Raw genomic sequence first — 16,340 nt, 5'->3', positions numbered from 1 at the left:
CGCCGGTGCATCTCCCCGGTCCCCTCAGGTCACTCTACAGAACAAGGGGCTGCGCGTCTGCCTGCCTTCAAATATGAAATTAACCTTTTAGAGCTCCTCATCCTTCCGCATCTTATTTCAAAAGGTGAGAGGCATTTAGACTGAATCTCAATGTGGAGCTGCTGCCAGAATGTGTCTATTTTTTTTTTTTCTCTGCTGCTAACTCATTCAGAAGTTTTTTGCACACATTGTTGTTTGGTGCATCTCATTGCCCGGGGTGAGAACTAAGACCTATCAGAACTTAAAATTCCACAGTAATTATGTCAACAGAACCACAAAGCCTTCTCTGGGCCCGAAAGAGGCAATGTTTACAGAGCCGAAATCAAAGGATTTCACGGCCACGCTCCTGAGGAACTTTTGGGGCTCCTGCAAGGACCTGACACAGATAGAGCTTTTTCACCACCAGGGAACAATCGGGTTCTTCAACTGGTTCCGCTCAGGATTCCTTTAAACCTTGATGCTACCTAGCGAGCCAGTCCGCATTTCCACCACTGGAATCTTGGATGAAATGTTGATTAATGTGTGTTGTAAATAAATAAGAATTTATGAAAAAATTAAATGAAAAAATGAAATGAAACATGAAGCAAAAAAGACAGAAAGAAAGAAAAAAGAAAGAAAGAAAGAAAGAAAGAAAGAAAGAAAAGAGAAAACCATGAAAGAAAATTGAAAGAAAAGAATTAAGGGCCCTATCCATAAGCATTGATAGAGTAATCCAACTGCAGGCAAATCCAAGGCAGTATCCTGATAATGTGATGAGTCAAATAAACCTCAGGGCATGTCACAGAAACTGACATCTAAATCTCCACAGGAACCCTCTGATGTTGCATGGTTCTTTTGCAATTTCTGATGGTAACGGTTCAAAGCCAAAATCGCACTGATCCCCACCCCCCTCACCCCCCCTTCAAGATTATAAAATACACTGATGTGAGAGCTAGTCTATTAGGCTTACATGACTGGTCGCATTGGAGATTAAATCAACGCCATTAAAAATGAACACTTGTCAGCGCATATGGACCTCTTATGCACGTATTAGCTATTCCCACTGATGTGGGAACGGGCGAGATGATGCCGGGCACTTTTCTAGAATCATCCGGCTCTCATCTCGCCTTTTCCCTCCAAAGCTCCCACAGCTCTTTCATGTAGAGATGAGTGGGTGGGCTAGTTAGACATGGTCAAAAAAAAAAAAAAAAACACAGGGCATCTTACAGTCATCAACCCCGCGCCAGAGAAACTAGATAAGATCCATTTGCCTACGCAGCTAGGGCCGTATATACAAACAGGTGACATTTTTTAGGAGATTTCAGTTATGTTTTTTTATACATCCAAAATGAATTAGGGGCCAGTGGGAACATCAAAGAGAAGATAATCCACAGGAGAGGACCGTCTTTAGAGGGAAAATATCAAAGTAGAGAATCAGCCGGAGGACAGCGACAGAGAGAGTGAGAGAAGCGTGGAACATTTTTTTGTAATTCGCAACTGTCACCTGCAAGATCCCAAAATCACACAGTCTTTTTCCTTTTTTTCCCCCATTTGAATCATCTCTGGGCCAAACACACCACTGATGAAATCCCAGCGGGATCTCCACAGAGGCAATTACACAAAACGCTCCATCGTGGTATTTTCAGTAATGGACCAGGCAGCTCGGGGCATCCATCTCCCTGGTAATCGAACTTTTTTTTTTTTTTGTTACACTAAAGCACAACTTCACTTAATCATCCAAAAGCTGACAGTTAAAGGTATGGGCGACCTCATCTTTTTTTTGTGCCGTGCAATTAAATGAAAGAGCATTCAGAATCAAACTCAAGGAGTCCCAAGGATAGGAAAGTCTTGGGAGCTAATGCATAAAGATAAGAGGTGCTGGTAGTGTTTAGGACGTCACCAGGTTTGGCACTGACTCTACATTGCGGGGGACTTGTCAGAATAATGGCTAAGAGCAAGTCTCTCCTGTAGAAAGTGTGTTCCTAGGCTATTTAATTATACAGCTGAATCATACAGACTTCACTGTGAAGTGATGCACAGCAGACAGATAGACAAGCCAGTATGGTACTTTGGTGACTTACTTTCCTCAGAGCCTTGGGTGTCCTCTACTGTCCGGATGTAGTCATCCTTATAACAACAAGGGAAAGAAAGACAATAGTTTAGAGCTCATTTAAAATAACCAGTAGCGCACAACTGCACACCACCGACTAATAAATGTCAAACACCCAAATCATACACAACAAGGACATCTTGTATTTACAACAATGCATGGGATTTTGCATGCAAAATATGAAACAGAATATAGCAACCGATATCAAATACGATAAATTGGATTCTCAGGCAAAGGAATAGTGAAACATCCCTTTAAGCAAGTAAAGGAAGTATGTCCTATGCTTCTGTAACACTATAAACAGTAGTCCATTATGTTATGCAACATCATACATGTTATAATGTGTAATGTTATGACATGAAGTGTAATGGTATCATCTATGTTCTAAAGTGTAATGTAATAAAGTGTCATGGTATATAGTGTCATGTATGTTATGAAGTGTCATGTTACGTAGCATAGTAGCGTAGCATGTATCGAGCCACAGCAGTGTTACGGTGGAGTGTAGAATGTCCCCCCTCGAGACACAGGCTTTGGTGATTAAAATGAGCAGGTAATGTGTAATCCTGAGGGACCTGCAGGGCTTCCCCTCTCTTCAGCTTTAAGAAGAAGATCACAAGCATGGCATCAGTGCACAGGGCAGATTTAGAGAGAGTGACTAACCTCTACTTCCTGTGGCATGACAGGTGAAAAGCAAGGGAGAAAGAGAGAGAGAAAGAAAGAAGAGAGAGGGAAGAGAGAAGACTGTTAGAAGGGGGAAAAAAAAGAGCACTTCAAAAGCCGGCGGTGTATTTCCTCGCATGTTAAGCAGTTGCATCGTTGTGTTGTCACGGCATTCAGCCCTGGTCTTCCCCCTTCTGACAGACGTTACAGGGGAAGTATGTAGTAGTAGTAAGTAGTATTTAGATGTAAAGGGCAGATCTATATGTCCCTCGACTCACAGAGCAGTGAGTGCATATAATTATGTGGCGATGCTATGCATGTGTGTTTCAAAGAAACTGGATGGAATCAATACCTGCACATTGCATTGCACTGTACACATGATAGAATAAGACATCTAAACTCCACACCACTACCATAACTATGGTAGATCTCATATACGAGTTATAAAAAGAACTGCATTAAGTCTAAAAACATCCTCTGTTGTTGTATAGTGTTTACCTGAGAATGTGGTTGGCTTTGCGAAGCACTAAAGCACTGGATGAAATACAGCTGGCTCCCTGTAATGCCTCAGCTTCTATTCTCTTATTCAGACCTTGTGCTCTGCATTGGATCGCTTCCAGGGTCATTTAAATTTCAATACCCTCAGTGTTTGTTTTAGTGTACAAAGCCCCAATAGATTTGGAGGAAATACAGCCCTATTTGGTCCTTTCAGTACCTGATAGTGATACATCAAAGTCTGTTCTAGATGCAAATACGTGCCTATTGAGGAGGGGGGAAAGTGCTTTATGTACAATAAACCACCATCAAATTTGGAGCTCTCACAAGCAGAGTACACTAGCAGAGTCAGAAACACGCTAAAAGCTAGAAAATCGTGATCAGCAATGAGCTGAAAGGAGATATGCTATTTGGAGGATTCAGATCTGCATTCTTCCACTTGATCTGTGTTAGTGGCCTTCAATAAGAGGGATGACCCTGATGCAGGTGACTGGGTGAAGAAATACTCCCTGGCATTTATATCACCAATTGTTCATCTTATCAGATTTGAATGACTTTAAAATGTTAATATTGTGAGAGGCAAAAATGTCACCACAGCGTCAGAACAGAGAGCCCTATTTCTGGACAAAGAGTGAAAGGTCATTGTCTCATCTCCTGCTGAAATGTGAAATATGCAGAGAGGTCAAAACGACAATATGTTCTAGAAAATGAGCTCTTTACAAGTGATCCGTGAATGCTCTCCAACAGGCCATAATGGTGATAGATTTCCCAGTAATGAATATTATCAAGCCTTCAAGTCCTTTATTTTTGACAAATTCTACCCCCTAACAAGATACCCTTAAATCTTAAAGCCTTTTTGACACATCTTTATTTGTAATTGTTGTGGAATTTTGGATTTGGATTTGTATGTGAATAGAAACACTGCAGCCTAAAAGCCAAATGATCACACCAACAGTGGGAAAGCAGTGTCTGGATTGCGGCAGCACAAACTCTGAGCCAGTGAAGGGAAACAGTTGCCAGAGCTCTCGTCTTGTTTACAGGCTTGTACACAAGGACAGCGGGGCCTTTGGGTGCCATACAGAATTCAAATCCTGTCTCAGGGTGTGCCGGCGAAATGCTACGCTTTCTCAGTCAAACACAGACACCTTTTGTTACCCCATTTCAGCCTGAATTGTACACTGAGATCAGACAGAAGGGGTGTGTGTGTGTGTGTGGGGGGGGGGGGGGGGTAGAGCTATAACAGCAAGTGCTAAAAAACACCTCTCTTGCTTTCTCTCTCTCACTCACTCACTCACAAACGCACACATATTCTCACACAAATACACAGACTCACACAAAATACAAAGAGAGAGAGAAAGAGAGAAAAAGAGAGTAGAGAGAGGGAGAGAGAGAGCGAAAGACATGCACACACACACAGCATCCGAGAGTCCCTGGTGCTTTGGAATTCGTGTCACATGCGTCGCCTCGGCTGGCGTTTGTCGACAGCTCGGTAATGCCGCCGGTGTGGCAGTGAGCCCTGCCGCTTAATGGGGCTTGACTACCCAGAGCCGCCGCTCCCCACGGCCCCCGCCACCACCAGCCTCTCCATCCCGCTCCCCCCTCTCGCCCAGGCCCTGAGGGGGACCTAGGGCTTGCAGGGAGGCAGGAGGGGGGGGTGGGGGGGGGATGGGGGCAGGGGGGGGGGGGGGGCGTCTGGCACGGGGTCGGAGTCCAACCTAACAGAGCTGCCTTGAGTCACTCAACGCCTCCCCTGAGCCTCCTGACTGACACTGGCGTCTGTTGTCACCCAGCCTCGTCTCCGCCTCCATTCACAACCTTACATCATCCGAACCCGTGTGTGTGTGTGTGTGTGCGTGTGTGTGTGTGTGTGTGGAGAGTGGAGTGACAGTGTCTTGTACATGTAGTAGTACATTGTTGCATTGATGTGTGTGTGTGTGTGAGGGGCGTGTGAAGGACAATGTGTCAGTGACATGCTTTTGAACTCCTAAAACCTTACACTCTCAGTACCCTGGGCAACGTGTGTGTGTGTGTGTGTGTGTGTGTGTGTGTGTGTGTATTGTGTTCCCATGTGTATATGTGGGGGAGTACATCTCATAAATTGACTCCTGCCTGATTAAAAGCTTACACTATGCATTTTGTCCTGAGGTGTCTCATGCCATGAATATCACAAAATGCTGTGTGTGTGTGTTTGTCTGAGTGTGTGTGTGTGTGAGAGAGAGAGATCGAGAGACAGAGAGAGAGAGAGTTATAAAAGAGACAGCAAGCAAAAAAGATAGGCTCTGATTTGAGCTCCTTCTCCAGATCAACATATGGTATATTTAATAACCAATTTCATGCCGCAGTGGAGAATGCCGAGCTCAGTCAGTTACCGAGGTGACGGTACCATTGTGCCAGTTGTGCCAGCTGCACTGGTATGCACAGTGCTTGACAGATCTGGCATGCTCTCTTGCTTACACTCAAACAATACTCAAACAATAAGACAGGAAATTGTTGTGTAATTAGTTTCCATTGTAGATAACAATACCTGACCGGGCAAGCTTGTTGGCCCTACACACACACACACACACATCCTCAAGCAGAAAGTGGAGTGTACGAGTAGGTCAAGTGAACATTTTACAAATGTTATTCGTCAGTGATTCGTGATGAAGACCCCCACGGGTAGACGTAGATCTTAAATGCCAAACGTCACTTTCCCATCGTGTTTTCGTTTTGTGTGGCCCTGTTTGTGTCCACGTCCCTGCCTGCTCCTTCAGCGATTGGGTCTATTTGAATTGATTGATAGACTGAAGACCCTTGCACATCACTAATGATACAAGGATCGGGAAAGGCAGCACTTTGCAATTTGTGTTCAACACTCAGGGGGCCGAAATGTGAGATGGTGAGATTGTGCTCCTCGATTTCGATCGCATTTGCAGCATTATGGGCAGATCAGCCATCGCCGCTCTCGCTGTTGCATTATGGGCGATTGGCCCATAATGCCGCTTCAAACGGGTCAGTCTGACCCAGGCAGTGAGTCCCTGCACAAGTACTCCCACTGGGGAGATTGTGGAAATTCACCCCCGCCACCAACCGAACATATCAGTCCCTGCAGACCGCTCGGGCTCTGAGGGACACACACACACACACACACACACACACACACACACACAGAGCCACAGGGAGGCTTGCATGGCCCGTTTTCGTTCTGACATGATGGTAGGCCTCAGCTGAGGATGACCAGAGAATGGCTCTCCAGAGCACAGAGAGCTCTTGCACTTGCATTTTTTTTTTTTTTTTTTTAAAAAGCACCCTGTCGCTAAGGAAATGAGTGAGGCTGCAACAGAAAAAGAGAGAGAGAGAGAGAGACAGAGAGAGAGAGTGAGAGAGAGAGAGACAGAGAGAGAAGTAGAAAGAGAAATAAAGGGGATTGAGGTAGAGAGACACACAAATGGTAAAGGCCCACTGATGTTCAAGCCACTTGAAAATGCATTAGAGCCCTTCAGAGAAAGTAAAGGGGGTGGGGGGTAAACAGGAGATACACTCTGGCTATATTCAGCGTTGCAAAATACAGGGGGTGCAAAATATAGCATTTTCTGTTCGCAGAACTCATGTGGCGATGGCGAGAGTTTCCTTGAGCCTCATCTTTTTTTCCTTTCGTTTGTTTCGATTAGTTTCATTCAAAAGCGGAGTCTTGAAAGGAGTGGGCGTATGGCATATTGCAGGAGGTGACCACCTGTGCTTTTAGGTATCATTTATTCAAGTGAAAATACAGAGCGCATTTTAACAGCTTCTGTGTTTTAGGACATGCTGTTTTGCTCGCGGCCTTCATTGAAACATCCCCCCCAAAAAATAACCACGGAAACAACCGTCATTATGGATGCAAGCTGACAAAGGCAAAAAGGGACCCACCCAAACACCATAATCTACGGCTCATTTTTGCTAGTATCTGAATTTGACAAGTTGCTGAATTTCTGTGATGACTCTTGGCTGTCTTCTTGAGACACCACCGAACAATTTTCACAAGGTGCACATTGGTCCATGTATATCCACAGTGGGTTGGGGGGTGGGGACAGGTGAGGAGTGTTCATGACCTTATAAATCATGAGTTATACTTTAGTCATCTCGGCCTGAGAGTGGTGTATTTCTGCATGCCTCAAAAAGACTACATTGATGCAATGCGGTTGCTGTCATGGAGTCACCAACCAAAGGCTCCCCCTGTCTCATCCTCTGAAGAAAACTCAGGCGACAGGCGTGGGGAACCCGATTCTTCTGGAGCATTCTGTATCCGCCAGCTACTGTTTACTGATGTTTCCTCTTGCTCAGGGCGTGCACGTCAAGGCAGATTTATGATGCAAGAGCCCTCAAGAGCGGCAAAGAGGTTGGCATGACGGTGCATATAATCTTTCCTCTCCTCATCCCACTCGCTGCGCTGTTTACGAGGAAGGTCGAAATATTCCTCTGACAACCAATATCTCCCCCATCTGACATCCAAGACGCTCTACGGCGGGAGGGCTGCTCCGGTTCTCCTCTGATCTGCAGGTTCTGAGTAATTGAACACCCCCGGTGTGGTTTTTGTTTGGAGACGTGAAAGACAGGAGTCGCGGGGGTGAGCCATCGCCGCGCTACTGATGCAAGCTCTGAGCCCAAAAACAAGTCAAAAAGAAGAAGAAAAAACTTCAGCATGACTCTCACCCTTATTTTCCACATATTTTAGACATCCAAAGTTTGGATGTTTTATCCAAACTATACATCAGTGCAAAGGTGGAATCACAATATTGCCAAATGTTTTTCCAAAAAGAAACAAAAAGATATCGACAGCAGTTCATAAAAATACTGCAATGTCTTCAGATACAGCGCAGCACTGCAGCCTTTGGGAAAAATGAGAAGCAGCGGGTATAAATAGACATTTGGGGAAAAGACATCTGCAAGCTAATTCCAGCTAGCGGGCAATTAGTGTCACTGTAATAACGACTGACATTAAAAATGAAATGACCCACCAGTGGCACCGCCGTGCAAGGGAGCCGGTCCAAAGAGGACCGTTTCCCCGGCAGGATTATTGAATTCTACTCGCTCGCTGCCTATATCCAGTGCGCCCGCACAGACTGCTCCATTGTTTCTTGGGTATTAATCTTTTTATGCTTTTCCTCCACTCTCTCTCTCTCTTTCTTTCTTTCTCTCTCTCTTTTCGTCTCCGTTGCTGTCTCCCCGGTTCATGATAGTCGTCAGGATATTAAAATAACAGACAATACAAAGATGCTTTCCATGCCTCTTAGAGGCGGCGTACGAGGCGCAAATGAGATTCCAACATGCTCTTTCAACTGAGAAGAAAACCATTAAGCAGTGTACTGCATCGCCTGCTCATGCTGTGCCGTACAGCTGATTAAGGTCGTTTCAATATGACTTAGTTCTGCCTATCCCTTATAGCCCTCGCTCAGACAAATTAAGGAGTGGCTGCCTGACACACAAATACACATGGCCACACACACACACACACACACACACACAAATGTTCACTGCTTACGGTTACTTGTCCATATATAAGCTTCCTACAGCCTATGCGTATGAGTGAACATTCTTTCTCTTTCTCTCTCTCTCTCTCACACACACACACACACACACACACACACACACACACACACACACACCAACAGTGCTGCCCACAAAGACACTGAGCTCTGCAGCCTAGCACACCATTTCTGCCTTCAATTAAGAGAACGTGTCAGATTCAGCACACCTCTCCCACAACGACAGCACAAACACCTTCACTTCCTCACTCACACACACACACACACACACACACACACACACACACACATCCATTAGCGAGAACCGAGGCGATTCGCTCAGCTCTTTAATTTTGAATTAAGTTCTCCGTCCTCAGCCGAACAAGACGTGACTGCGCTGAGCACTCCATCAGTGGCCATTACCTCAGCAGAAGCACACAGTTCTTTTGTGTGGCTACTGTACACGGCACTGGACAGGCTGAGGTCCCTGCAAGTGTGAGCAAACCAGCAACTTGGAGGAGGGTGAGGAGGAGGAGGAGGAGGAGGAGGAGGAGGAGGAGAACGACATGGTGCCATGGTGCTCTATGACTCTGATGAAGACGCTGTGCGTCGAAGCGTTAGTCGTTTGCACCTATCAAATACTCAAAAAAAGCTATTTGTGTGCTCCAGTCTTTCCTCTGGGTTCAGTTGTTTGAAGTGGCCCAAGGGCCTGCTGCTGATGGTGCCGAGGCGTTGGGCCTCTGAGAGCAAGAGCGGGCCAGCAGCAGCCTCCCATAGGTCCAGAAAGTCTGTGGCCAAGCTGTTCCGGAATGGAGGACGCTTGCAGCCCAGGGCTAAGATCCATTACGTGTCGCTTTCTGGACCACCGTGAGTGTGAAGGACTCCTTGTAGCTCCAGGTGGGAAACTTTCCTCGGCTCCCACCTGGACTCGCCATCAGTGGGACGGAGTCCAGGCTTCTATCAGCCTTTTGATGCTCTACCTCTCCTTTTTTTTCTTTCTCCCCCGACTCTCATATTCCTGCACCACTTGGCCAGCCAGGGTGGTATATTCAAAATAACGATCCATCAAACACCATAAATATGCTGATACGGTATAAGTAAGAATCAACCACCCACAATCAACATTACGGGGGATGCTGCAGAAGCCGAGCCAGGTGTTCTAAACAGATGAGTCATTAAGAATGAACCACCTCTGCGATGGCAACGAGAAAGATTCGTATTAGCAAGAACAATGTCCCCTAAAGCACAGCCTGCTCACCCTCAACAATAAACAGTGATCAGCGTGGCCTAATGGACCCCTATTGTCTGTCTATGCTGTGTGCGCATGCATGACACCATCACCTCTGCTTCTGAAAGCAAAACCACAGGAGATCTGCATATATGGAGATATGTGGAGCGACAACGTCCACAAAGAGTACACAACTGTGAATCTGAGGCCGACCACACTTTCTCACAGTGCCTCTGTGCTTGTCTCAAGCTCCCAGCGTGTGTCCTGATCCGATATGCATGCTTATGTGTATGTTTATATTACAATGGAAGCTTGTCAACAAATACGAATCCAAGGTCTTTCCACTAAATCTGTGTGATGATGATGGTTATGGCAGCCGTACCATGTTTTCTCTGCTGTAGCCTCGGTTCAAGATGTCTGCTGGAGATAAGGCTATTTGAGGAAGAAAACACACACACTCACACACACACACGCTCTCACAGGCTCCATCTTCGTCTTGATGTGGCAGCGCGGGAGGAATTTGTTGGGCTTCCTACCCTGAGCAAAGACACGGCTCTCGGTCCTGATGGAGCCATTAATAATGCAAACAAGCACGTAGGGCCGGGGGGCTGCGGGAGAAGCTGGAGTCGGCTGATTATTCAGCTTGACATTTCAGAAACTTTGCCAGATCAAAGTCAGAAAAAAAAAACACAGAGAAGGTTTCATGTGCATCTTTTTTATGGATGAAACTGACACGGCATTCATCTTGTCGGAGCATCGCTACCTGTTCGAGAGTGCTACCTTTAAATTGGGCCTGTTCCTCATTTTTAATAAAGGTCAGGGGCTGTTGCGGGCTTCAGTGCCTTTGGGACCCACACACACACAAAACTAACTGTTCACTGGCTAGACTGGTTTGCATTCAACAGCAAAATGTCCGATTAAGGACTACTGCTAAAAATATCAGTGTGCGGCTGCGAGAACAGAGGCAGTACATCAAGACCCTCCAAAGTCTCACCCTCTGAGAGGATGGGTCAATGCCTTCCTTATCTAATCTTTGCTCTGATCTTTTTGAGAAAACAACAAAAACAAGAAGAAGAAGAACAACAACAACAAGTAAACACATTTGTTCTCAGTAGTGTTATAACCAAATATGGCATCTCCTTCAGACTGTGAAGAGGATTATTTATATAACACTGCTTTTACTGTATGATCACTATCAAGACAGACAGAAATAATAAAACCCTTCACTATACTCCACTTTGAATTCATTACTTGGAATATTGCGGTTTATGACCGATAGTTATTTGGACAGCCTGACCACAAAAGCTTTGTTGTTACTCAGAAAACAATCTCTCTACTTCGCTTTCATCCTTCCATTAATGCTAGCCCTTTTTAATTGGAACCTCGTTCGTCCACAGAACCGGTGCTAGCGTAATCATCTCCTCTTTGCACGTCTTCATTTTTCATCCCTAATTGCTTTCTCTGTACCAGTAAACATTACCGTTACCCCAAAGGCCTGATCGTGATAAAATGCCGGAGCGCGGCGACATGAACCACGCACATGGCCACAGCTGTCTCCTCTCCAGAGGTCAAGGCCCGGGGGGCAGCAAGGCTGGTGTTCCACGCTGTACTGGGTCATGGTAGGCTTCCTCCCCACTTAGGGAATGGAGATGGCTTACAAGCTGTTATGCCCATGTAAAAACATGGCTGCAGGGGGCTAATGAAGCAGGTCTGGCACATGGAGATAAACAGACACTGGTAGATGCTGGTGGTTCCGCAGCATTCTGTATCCATAACTGGAGTCCAACATTCCACAGCATCACAATATTTAATGAATTCAAGGATTCAGAAATCAGCTTTAGAAGGGCCAACAGTGTTCCAGGGGCCATGTTATGGGGAGCCTAAGCATTCCTATCTCTAGATGCTTCATGCATAGCCAACTACCCACACATGGTAACATTTCTTATTAATGAGATGAAAGTAAATGCTAAGAAGTGTTAAATAAATTAAATCAAATCACAGCCAGGCCTCCGAAACAGCCTTCCAACCAGAGCTCCTGTCTAGATGCTGGCTGCGATATTACTAGCACACGTCACCGAGGTCGACAGTGACAGAGGGAACCTTGTGCCGTTTCCGTCTGTGCGATCGAGCTCATCAAGATCGAGTCTCATTGCCAGGCTGAATTAATGACCCTCGGAAATGATGTCCGCACGCCAACCCCTTTCCCTCGCAGTCGTCCTCAGCCTGCCTCTGTCGCCAGCAATCACAAAGAAAGAAGAACGAAGGAGCCATTTGCTTGAGGGATAGGAGGGGGGATGTAGTCATTTCCCTTCATTAAAGACTGAGCTGGCAGAGGAACAGGTGTGCTTCCAGCCATGCCAGAATTGGTTGAAGGGCATAGCAGGGACCTGCTCTATAAGGAGCTGTCTGTTCCCAGCGTGCAGAGGCTAGGCTAGGGCCGTGGAGACGCAGGCAGGCAGCCTCTTCAGCGCACGCTGCCTCCCGCCTCCTTCTGATCCGGGAATGTCTCTGTCCTCTGTGAAGACTTGACAGGAGATACAACCACTGGCAGGTGTCCTGCCTATTGCGGACAGGCTCTGAGAGGGAGAGATAGGGGGACAGGGGGATGGGGGAGGGGTATTCATGTCCTGCTATTCAATCCTGCTATTCAGGATTGTTCTGGAGCTACGACTAATGAGTCGTTCCTTCTCTCTTGGTAGGGGTGGGCTTCTAATCAACGACACGCTCAAGGTTATTCATTAAAGGAGGGATCGAGCTGGTCTATCACACCAGCTCTGTGGATCTTTAGCTTCCATCTCATTGTCATTGTGACCTTGTGATTTGTAAAGTAGATTAATGCAAAGGTAAAAGAAGCCTATCTACGCAGCTGTGTCAATGCAGCTGGATGACATTTTCCAATTGTCCCCCCCGACAAATGTTGGCAATATATTTTCTTTTCTTTCATTGCATTTTATGTCAGTGCTTTAAAAAGGTTGATATATTCATCTGACAATTCTGCAGTACTACACATGAGTGACATGTTATCTGTTGCAAGTTTGGTAACGCGGGAGGAGATTCCTCAAGCATCTGTCGGACTGTCAAACCTCTAAGTATGGTTGATGGGTCTTATCACACATTCTGCTGGCAGTAAAAGAAACAGATCTCACAGCAAAAAAAAAAAAAGTCTTCTTTATAAAAAAAAAAAAGCTCATGTCTGTGCATGCAATCTGGTGAGACGATTGAATGTGACAACAGTTGACTAGCAAAGGTGAAACTATAGTTTGATGCTAATTTGCTTGACACCAAAATAAAATGAGTGTTGGAGGCAATTATATACAATTTAGTAAAATATGTGAATAGCAGAGATTCCTTATTTATCGTTTGAAGGCAGTTTTGATGTACGGTGAAACTGCACATATGGAATTACTTGTAATAATTCAATAATTCATTCAGTAGCCCATTTTACAACCCCCACACACTCTGAATAATACATGAATAATTCAGAGTTACAGTAGGTACATAAAACGACTCCACCTTGATCATTTAATCTTCCATTATTTTTACAAAACCTACACAAAACTGAAAGATTAACCTATATGCAGTATGTTCACCCAAAAAGTGCAAAGACCTATTTTCTCATATCTACATTAAAGCCTTTTATCCATGTAATATTGCAATCGAAAATGACAGATTTGTCAATCACTCTCCCTAAGAAGACATAAATGGCCTAGTATTTCCTGTGGTGAATCATAGCTTCCATTCGGACTCACTCCAATACAGTACTTTACAACAATTAGTCAAGGATAGGTGATCTGATAAGAGGATGGAGATGGATACAGGGAGCCGGGAGAGGGAGTTCTTTATGCCTACGGTCAAATGGATCTGCAGAAGGGGAACTCACAAAGGAACTTCCCTAGTTGAGTGAAATCCTTCCCTTTCAAAGTCTACGTAGGTTCACACCAACTACAGACAATGATTCCCTCCAGAAAAATCATTTGGTATGCTGGGTGGATTCAGTGAAATGGAAATCCATTTCTCTACTAACCTCGAGCAAAGAGAGACCCTATAAATTGACCTTTACTCTTTGGCAGACTAGAGACTCCCAAATCTTTTTTTTGTCGCCTGTCACCTAGGCATTGGGCCGATGTCTTGAGAGGTAGGAGTGACAGAGAGGGGGTAAGTAAAGGTAACATGGTAACAAGTGCCAAAACCAAAAAACCCAAATGCACTTCACTGAACAGAATTCTCAGCGGAACGGGAGTACCACCTTATTTGACAGATTTGGATGGTTTGTGGTAGCGAGAGGGGGGTGTGGGACAAGAGGGGTGACAGGAGCTATGTGCTCCAGTCAGTGGTTCTGTGCTTGAGAACACATTTTATATGCAAAGGACGGTAGAGAATAATCAATAAGTATTGATGAGCAAGTGCTGATGATACTCAAGGTACAGGTCAGAACACTGCAACTGCTACATACATATACATATACATACATACATACATACATATATACATATATACATATATATATATATATATATATATATATATATATATATATATATATTTAATCCCTCCTGGCCTTCAATGTGATTAAATCCAACAACCACCACACAATGTGTACATCTTCAACCTGTTTCTGTGGGGGGTATTTATGTAATCTCAGTGCTAGAGCTTAGGAATTGTTTGCATAAGACTCAGCACTGTAGCCTACTGCGTCCTTACAGTACAGATTTTATGTTGTTCTGAACAGTGCTGGGAAATGTCTGAGTTTTTTTTTTCTCCTTCTGCGATTTCAGGCCAATGCAGCCAAAGTCATTTCTGCTTGAGCAACTTCTCAGAGACAGGCAGGCAGGCTGGTTGGGCATGGAAGCGCATGGAAGAGATTTACTCGAGCTACTTCACATTGCTGGAGGCAAACTAAACTGCATGCCTACATGCCATACTGAGAAATGTGGTCCTATTTTCATATACCAGTATAACACATATAGATTTCTGTATGTTTTTTTCTTTCATTCAGTATATGATACATGTTTTTACATCATCAATGTGTATGTGTGTGTGTGTGTGTGTGTGTGTGTGTGTGTTCTTGTTTATTTGTTTCATGCCCTGTTCAGTGAAAGACCCTTGAAAGATTGGTGCTTGTTGCCTTGAAAGACATTTCATTTGACCAGTCTGGTTCAAAATTCCATTGGCTACATTCAAATGAACATACATCTAGGCCTAGCAATGTGTGTCATGTTACTCGGGTGAGAGAAGGGGTAGAAGCTTTGGCTATACTTCCAGTCCCCTGTAAGAAATATGACTGTATTAACCTGCATTTCATGTCATTATCTGTTGACAACAACCCTAGCTTGGGATTTTGACCCCTTGGTGATAAAAAGGGCCCTGTAGGAATATGGGAGTGATGCTCTGCCATGTAGCCTAATTAGCATCGGGTGACTGGATGTTATATTTCTTAATGTTAGTGTCGGGCGTGGCTATGTGATCTCATTAAAACATCCAGTATTGGAATTACATATCTATTTACTGGAATTACATATCTATTTATCAGACTATGGAGTCACTTCACACTGTTATACAGTACAATACAACACAAGATTATATGTGGAGATATGTCAAGCACCACAACAACCTGTCCATTCAAACGCCTGAATAATAATAATAATAATAATTAAAAAAATCAAAGAAACTGAACTATTTTAGCATCATTATGCTATGCTTGATTGCATGACTTATTTCTCACATGCTAAATATCTATATGAGAACACTGACAAAATATTTATTTAAGACTGAATGAATTGTTAAAAAAAACATTTCACTTAAAACAATGGTCATATGGAAATATTTAGCCTGAATCAATACGATTTTTGCACTTTTCATATACACCTCATGTTAATGATGACAGTCTATTAATTCATGCAGGTGATTGTCACATCCAGGGAGTGCAGCATCTTAATAGCAATGGTTATCAGTAAACACACCGAGGTTGTGCCGGAAGAGTAGTTAGGAAAATGGCCAACTCACGTCTCTGAAGCGATTCCAGTGTTTAATCTTGCGGCTGTATTGTGAAATGGTTGACAGCCATTGCTCATCTTCCATAAAATTCCCCGCATTTTCAGTCTCTTTCCCACTTTTCGCATCCGCCCGCACCGAAGACACCAGCGCAAGGAGTGGGATCAGAAGGAACGCAAAATGTCTCATTCCGACCATTAATTGTAGTTACCTAAGATTAAATGTATCTCTACGACCCTCCCCCTGTTACACAGTTGTCTTCACGTCCTCAGCTAGATTGTGTGCGTTGCTACTACCTGATAACTGAGCTATCCCTTCCAGGCGCACCAAAGGAGGAACGAGAGAGGGGGAGTGG

The 16,340-nt window shown here is 44.6% G+C and overlaps 1 protein-coding gene across 2 annotated transcripts in view; it reads right to left on the bottom strand.

Annotated features, from left to right (window-relative positions):
- LOC121699871 (testican-2-like) overlaps window positions 1-16,340 on the bottom strand; it is a 39,682-nt gene extending 23,342 nt beyond the window's left edge. Inside the window, exons 1-3 of one of the 2 annotated variants that reach the window (XM_042082392.1) lie at window positions 15,998-16,340; window positions 2,789-2,797; window positions 2,100-2,145 (exon numbers count right to left, since the gene is read on the bottom strand). In XM_042082392.1, coding sequence (XP_041938326.1) covers window positions 2,100-2,145; window positions 2,789-2,797; window positions 15,998-16,183 — 241 coding nt within the window. In that variant the 5' untranslated portion in view covers window positions 16,184-16,340. The remainder of the gene's footprint in view (window positions 1-2,099; window positions 2,146-2,788; window positions 2,798-15,997) is intronic. The other variant, XM_042082393.1, reaches the window with a different exon arrangement.

The sequence above is a fragment of the Alosa sapidissima genome, chromosome 24, assembly GCF_018492685.1.
Source record: "Alosa sapidissima isolate fAloSap1 chromosome 24, fAloSap1.pri, whole genome shotgun sequence".
Lineage (NCBI taxonomy): Eukaryota > Metazoa > Chordata > Actinopteri > Clupeiformes > Clupeidae > Alosa > Alosa sapidissima.
This window is presented reverse-complemented; position numbering and strand designations above follow the sequence as displayed.